The sequence below is a fragment of the Homalodisca vitripennis genome, chromosome 5 (assembly GCF_021130785.1).
Source record: "Homalodisca vitripennis isolate AUS2020 chromosome 5, UT_GWSS_2.1, whole genome shotgun sequence".
Classification (NCBI taxonomy): Eukaryota; Metazoa; Arthropoda; class Insecta; order Hemiptera; family Cicadellidae; genus Homalodisca; species Homalodisca vitripennis.
The window spans coordinates 170,062,829-170,069,704 of record NC_060211.1 but is presented as its reverse complement, the minus strand read 5'-3'; the positions used below and the strand labels follow the sequence as shown (position 1 = coordinate 170,069,704).

The following is a 6,876-nucleotide window of genomic DNA, read 5'->3' as shown; positions in this document are numbered from 1 at the left end:
TTTTAAAAAGGTTTTTGTTTTTGATTTTTTTATTATCACTCCCAAAAACCCAATTTTCCCCTTTTTGTGTATTTTTAAATTTAAAATTTTTTTGGGGGCGGAGCTCCTTTTTAACCCCCATCTAAAGATTTCAGCAAAATTAATTTCCCCCAACCAATTATCTTTGTGATTAAAAGGGGTTTCAGTCTAGACAGTTGGCCCAGGAAAAGGGTCAAACCCGGGTGGGGAAAAAAAATACCCTACCTTTTAAAACCCCCATTCCCACCCAAACCCAAAAAAATTATTTTAAAAAAACATTTTTTAAAAACCCAAAACCCCAAAAAAAAAATTTTTTAAAAAAATTTTTTTTTAAATTTTAAAAAAATAACAATAAATATAACAACAAAAAATTTTTTTAAAAAACCTAACCACTTCCCCAAAAAAAATTAAAACCACCCAAAATCCAAATAAAACAAACTTTAAAAATAATTCCCCTTAAAACCCCAAAAACCCCCCCCCCAAAAAATTTTAAAAACCCCCCCAAAACCCTTTTAAAAAAAAAACCATACCGTTAAAAAATCGATTCAAAACTTAATTAAAGTTACCGATTACTTATTTCCTATTTTCCAGCCCCAAAATTTTTTTTTTTTTTTAAAAAGCCCCATATTTTATAAGTGGATCCCCAAAAAAAAATTTCAAAAAATTTTTCCCCAATTCCAAAATTTTCCCCCCAAAAAACCCAAAAAATTTTTTAAAAATTTAAAAATTTTTAATTAAATTTTTTAAACCAAAAAAAAGGGCCCCCCCCAAAAACCCCCAAAATTTGGGGTTAAAAAATTTTAAAAAACTTTTATAAACCCGGGATCCCCAAATAACCCCAAACCCCCTTCCCAAAACCCCATTTTAATATTTAATAAAAACCCCCCAACCCCCCCATCTTTGTTTTTTCCCCTCTAAAAAACCCAAAATTTTAAATACACACCCCATGGTAAAACCTTCCCTTTTGACCCAAATTTTTACCCAAAAAAAAAAAAATTTTTTTTAAAAAAAAAATTTTAAAAAAAAAATTTTTTTTTTTTTTTTCCCCCCCAAAAAAACCCCTTAAAAAAACAAAAAATTTTTTTAATTTAAACCCCAAACAAAAAAACATTTTAAAAAAAAAAAAACCCGGAAGGGGAAAGGGCTTTTTACTAAAAATTTTTTAACCCATTTTAAATTTTTTTTGCCCCTGGAACCCCAAACAAAGCCCAAAACGACCGAAAATTTAAATTTTGCCCACCAAAAATCCCAAAAACCCCTAAAAAAAAATTTCCCCAATAACTTTTTACTAAAAACTTTTCCCCAAAACCCCTTTTTAAAAAAACAAAAACCCCCCCCCCCCCCAAATTTAAATTTTTAAAACCCCCCCCCCTTTTAAAACCAAAAATTTTTAAAAATTTAAAAAACCCCCAATTTTAAAATTTTCAAGTCTTTAAAACCAAAAACAAATACCCCAAACCCCATTACCTAACCCCACCTAATCCTTTTTCCCCTTTCCCCCTTTTTTTAAAAATTTTCATAAAACCCTCAAAACAAAACCCCAAACATTTCCCCTTTTCCCCCCAAAAATAAACCCAAAAAAAATTTTTTCCCCCCCCCAAACTAAATTTCCCCAAAAAAAAACCTTTTTTAAAAACCCCCCTTTTTTAAATAAAAAAAACCCAACCCCATTAAAAATTAAAAAAACCCCCCCCTTTCCCCCAACCCAACCCCAAATTTTCCCAATACACTATCAAACCAAACTTCCCTTTAACCCCTTTACTCATTTTCCCCTTTTTAAATAGAACCCCCCCTTTTTTTAAAAAAAACTTTTAAAAAAAACACCATTTAAAACCCAAAAAAATTAAACAAACTTTAAACCCACCAATTCCCCCATTATTAAAAAAAAACCCCCCCCAAAAACCCAAATTAAAATCAAAAAAAAAACCCCCACCATAAAAACCCCCCCAAAAAAAATTAAAAAAATTTTTTAAAATTTTTATAAAAAACCCCTTCTTAAATTACAAAAACCCTTTTCCCAAATTTTAAAAATTCCCTTTTTCCCAATTTCCTTAAATTTTAAACCCCACAACCCCCCCATTCCCCCCTTAAAATTTTTTCCTTAAAAAAAACCCCAAAAAAACCTCCCCCCAATAAAAAAACCCCCCCCAAAAAAAATTTAATTCCAGATAATATTTTTTTTTCCCCAAAAAAATTTATTTTCTTTAAAAACCCCAAAAATAAAACCAAAAAAAAAAAATTTAACCCCCCTTTTTTTTTTTTTTTTTCCCCCCCAATTAAACCCCCCCCAAAAATTAACCAAAAAAAAAAAAAAAAAACCCCAATACAAAATTTTTTTTTTTTTTAAAAAATTTTTTAAAAAATAATTTTCCCCAAAAACCCCACCCCCCCCAAAACAACCATAAAAATTTTAAAAAACCCCCCAAAAACCCCCCCCCCAAAAACACCCCCCCCCAAAACCAACCTCCAAAAATAAAACCCTTTTTTTTCCCCCCCCCCTTAAAAACCCCCTTTTTCCCCCCAAAACCCCAAAAAAACCTAAAAACCCAAAATTTCCCAATTTTCCAAAAAAACCCAACCCCCCAAACCAAAAACCCCTTAAAAACAAAAAACCCCAAAACCCAAAAAAATTTTTTTTTCCACCAAAAAGGTAAAAACCCCTTTTCCCCCAAAAAAAAAACCCAAAAACCTTTCCCCTTTTTAAAGGGATTTGGCTTTGGGGTCAAAAGTTTCCCTGTAAAAAAGCCCTTACGATGGTTTGTTGGTAAGTGTTAAAAATAAGTTATCAGTTCTTTCCAGTTAAAAGAAATTCTTTCCAATTGCGTAGAAGGGGACGTTCTAGGAGCCATCTGGGTTAGGTTCCCCCCTTTTCTGAATTGCCCTTTGTTTTGTCTTGGCAGTTATGATTTTTACAACTTTCAGGACGGTAGTATGTTCAGGAATTTGTGGCGCCCGTATAAGTAGGTTACTTCTCAAATAGAGTCAATCTATAAGAGAGGTAAGTGAGTAATGGTTTGCTGCTCTTGTGTTGTGTGAATGTACATTCTCCTCTTCTTGGTATGTTTTTTGTTGACTGGGTATGGACAGTTACTACTTCTAATATGAATAGAGGGCACAACTGTTGTTAGAATATTTAAGTTTTTTAAAAGCTTCCCTTGCATGAATCTATTGGTCCTAATCCTGACATTATGCGGATTGCTTTCTTTTGCAGCACCATGGATCCTGTTAGTGTTAGTTTTCGAGGAGCTGCCCCAGATGGCTATACCATATCTCAGGTGGCTTTCAAAGACAGCGTAGTATTTGTAAAAAGGGATCCAATCTGTAACACGTCAGTCTCAAGACCATTAGGAGAATGGTTGATAACACTTAAACTGTAGTCAGCAAACAAGCATAAATCAGCACAAGTCACACTTCTAAAAACATCATTAAAATACAGCAAGAAGAGAATCGGTCCAAGTACCCATCCTTGGGGAACCCTAGAGCTTTCAACAATTTCCTGTGATTCCTGGCAAGAAATGCAGTTATCATTTCCTAATGTAGCTTCTGAATTAAATCAATAAAAACGATTCGATCATTCAAATCACAGATAAAGAGCCACTATAGCTTAAATGAAGCTCTACTGAAGATGGGCAGCAGAGCGCCAACCAGCTATCCTTTTAAGAAAAGGTTAATAATAATTATTGCATATGTGTTTTAGTTATAATATTCGCATAATTTAACTAATGTGATAATATATATTTTATATATATTTTGTTTACTTGGATGTAAAACTTTTACTGTTTTAATGTGTCAAATAACGACTGTTTATATTATCACAACACCGTACCTTATAAAAAGGTATTAAAAACGAAATAATTAATAAATAACTTTATTTCTAAATTGCACGGAATCAATTGGTTGCTTTCTATTCCCCGTGATGTATGAACTTACAACCACACAATTCAAGCCACCTTCCGGACTTTTGCGTTCGAGGCTGGAAGTCTGTAAATAATTTGTAATAAGCGTCGGATCACAAAGCCCAGAATCTGTTTCCGTTAAATTTGCAGGTGGTCCTGTTCGTGAAACAGTTACACCGAGATCCGCTTGCCGTGTCGGCTTGTGGCTTTTTTCCCATAGACCGTCAACTCATCATTTCGGTAAGTTTGTTTTGTATATTTACCTGCCTATCTAATGTGCACTGTATAATTTCAGTTCAAGGACCTTTCTAAAAATCACTACTAAAACCATTTTATCTTTTATTAAGTTCCAAAAATATTTCACTATATTTATTGGTATTCACTTAACTAATTCTTTATACATTTTTCAACATAGGAATTTTTCTAAATTTTTTTGTACATATTTTCTAACTTGGTAGTTTTCGAAGGAGCTAACTCCGAAGGTATATACCAACCTTCCACTTGAACTCACACTGGGTACAGCAATAACCGATGTGTCTCTTAAATCTGGGCAACCTTATGGATGTCCAGGAGCGGCACATCAATAACCGCAAATGTCGAGATATTGGGGTCAAGGGTAGATCGATAGGTCTAGTCTACTGCAGAAGATCACTGTTAGCGGTGACGTTGGTGTGGTCCCCTAAAGTGTTAAGGGCTGTTGCTTGCTTGGACATAAGTGTGTGGCACCCCCAACCTGCTTTGACTGTAGAGGCTGGTATATAGAGCTGGTTTAAATGTCACATGATTTTAATTCAGTTTTGTAATCTTTTTGATAATCGCATTGATATTACGGTTACCCATCAAATCAAGGTAAATATATTCGCTAACGCTCAGCCAAATCCCACTGAATGACATGAACCATCATCGAACTCGATGTCATCTTTATAACAATTATGCTTAATGCCAAATTTTTAATCTATAGGTCAGCTCGTTCACGATGTATGGTATAGAAAGACAGAGAAACGAAATTTGTCCAGTCCCTCGAGCGGTACGGTTCGCTAACGCTCAGCCAACAAATATGATATTGTGTTTTTTAAATCTGAAATAAATGAAATAATGAAATTTATTCCTTTAAAATTATGCATACAAAAACAACTTAATCGTAGGAATATAAGTTGACCACAGTATCCAGTAATTGTGGCCAACGATAATTAATTTTAGAAAATTACAATATAAACCATCAATTTGTGAGTCCAGCAACAAATTAAAAACTCGCACTCCGTGGCGCCTGTGTTAAATTGAGGAACTAAAGATTATAATATTACATTATATGACAAAAGAAAAATTACAAATTTCTTACTTTAATAACACTAATAGGTCTACATGCTTGTACCGTACATTATAAGACTCATTCCAAAGTAAATATAAAAACAACTTAAGTGAGCAGATAGTAGATTTAGAATATACATAGATGTAATTAATTTGTGACAGTTGAGTATTATTCTTATAATATGATTTTGGGATACTCTGAGTTTTTCCAAATAGTTTTTTAAAGGTTCCCCCCCAGCATTGCACACCATATTGTAACCTGGAATCAATTAGAGCAAAGTAAAGAATTCGTAATAGACTGGGTTCACAGAAATTCTTCAAATAATAAAAAGTTCTGATTGAATATTTGATTTTCTTATGTAATAATGAAATGTGATTTTGCCAATTTAAATTTTCGTCTAAGTTAATACCCAAGTACTTAAAACTAGTATTTTTTTCTATCACTTCACATTTGCAATCTTTCGACAAACAGTTCAAATTGTGCAGAGTTAACCCTGCAGGAAATTCAAAACTATTAACTAAACTAAAATTTACATATCTTGTTTTCTTAACATTAATTACCATTTTGTTCACACAACACCATGACCTTAATAGTTCTAAATCCTTATTTATATTCACCCAGATATCATAAATATTTTTCTCTGAAAAAAAAAAGCAATGTCATCTGCAAAAGCACTGTTTGACCTTGAAAGGGTAATTCAAGTAAATCGTTTATAAAAACTAAAAATAAGGTAGCCGATAGCACCGAACCTTGTGGTACACCAGCTTGGACAGTTAGTGGTGCGCTAAATTGATCTTCTATTTTTTGCATGTTTGCAGATGATAGTGTCAATGACGACCTACTACATGGTGATTATTCAACTTGGGCCAGAGCTTGGACGTCTCACTGCTAGCCTCTTCGGTCTAGAATAATCAATCGTTATCTTGCATCTGCATACAGTCTACGATAAACTGTACCAAAACCATATTCACGTAATTTTTAAAAATAATTAAAAAATTATACCAATTAAAAAGAATGGTGATGATAATAGTAATATATTGGATGTAAGTTAATGTTTGAAATCTGGACAACATTGGAGTTTAGGGTCATTTCACGTAAAATCAACATAATTTAACTAAGTATTTTACCTCACAAATTTAGATTTTTATAATGAATACTGAGACTAGAAGAAATGCCAGATTTTAAATTGTTACCTCAAACCGCATAGATCTATGTTGTGTTTTATATATAACAACAGCAACAGCAAAAAATTTAGAGAGCATAAAAATGCTGTAATGACACCTCTTCTTCCAGATCTCTTACGTCAATTAGGTGAGCTTCAAGAGTAATTACAAAAACTGTAACAACGTCTATAATGCTGAGGTAAATTGAATGAGTTGAATAAAATTGACATGGATCGACCCTTCTCTAGATGTTTAGCTTTAATATATACTCATAATACATGTTATCAAAAATAAACCAGTCTAATTAAATCAGTGTTTACATTATAATAGGATATCGTGCATTTTCTCTCTTTCTGGCCACCAAATGCTATTTCATAGGAATTAAATCACTTTGAATAAAGTATTCTTGTAATTGAGTTTGGTTACACTGATGCTAGTTAATGTTCCAAGTTATATTTGTGATGAAGCAATGAACAATGAGGAAGTTTTT

At 32.7% G+C, this 6,876-nt stretch overlaps 1 protein-coding gene across 1 annotated transcript; it reads left to right on the top strand.

The window, feature by feature from the left end:
* The first annotated feature begins 3,233 nt into the window (after positions 1-3,233).
* Positions 3,234-6,302, top strand: LOC124363709. Its single transcript, XM_046818971.1, has 3 exons — positions 3,234-3,339; positions 4,021-4,154; positions 6,042-6,302. The coding sequence occupies exons 1-3, from the start codon at positions 3,234-3,236 to the stop codon at positions 6,132-6,134; spliced, it is 333 nt and encodes a 110-aa protein (XP_046674927.1). The 3' UTR covers positions 6,135-6,302.
* Positions 6,303-6,876: the final 574 nt, after the last annotated feature.

Bases quoted from the DNA above. Each gene is read 5' to 3' on its own strand.
- LOC124363709 (XM_046818971.1), top strand. From the start codon at position 3,234: ATGGATCCTGTTAGTGTTAGTTTTCGAGGAGCTGCCCCAGATGGCTAT. The intron at 3,340-4,020 runs GTAACACGTCAG...ATTTGTAATAAG, and splicing joins TGTAAAAAGGGATCCAATCT to CGTCGGATCACAAAGCCCAG. The intron at 4,155-6,041 runs GTAAGTTTGTTT...GCATGTTTGCAG, and splicing joins ACCGTCAACTCATCATTTCG to ATGATAGTGTCAATGACGAC.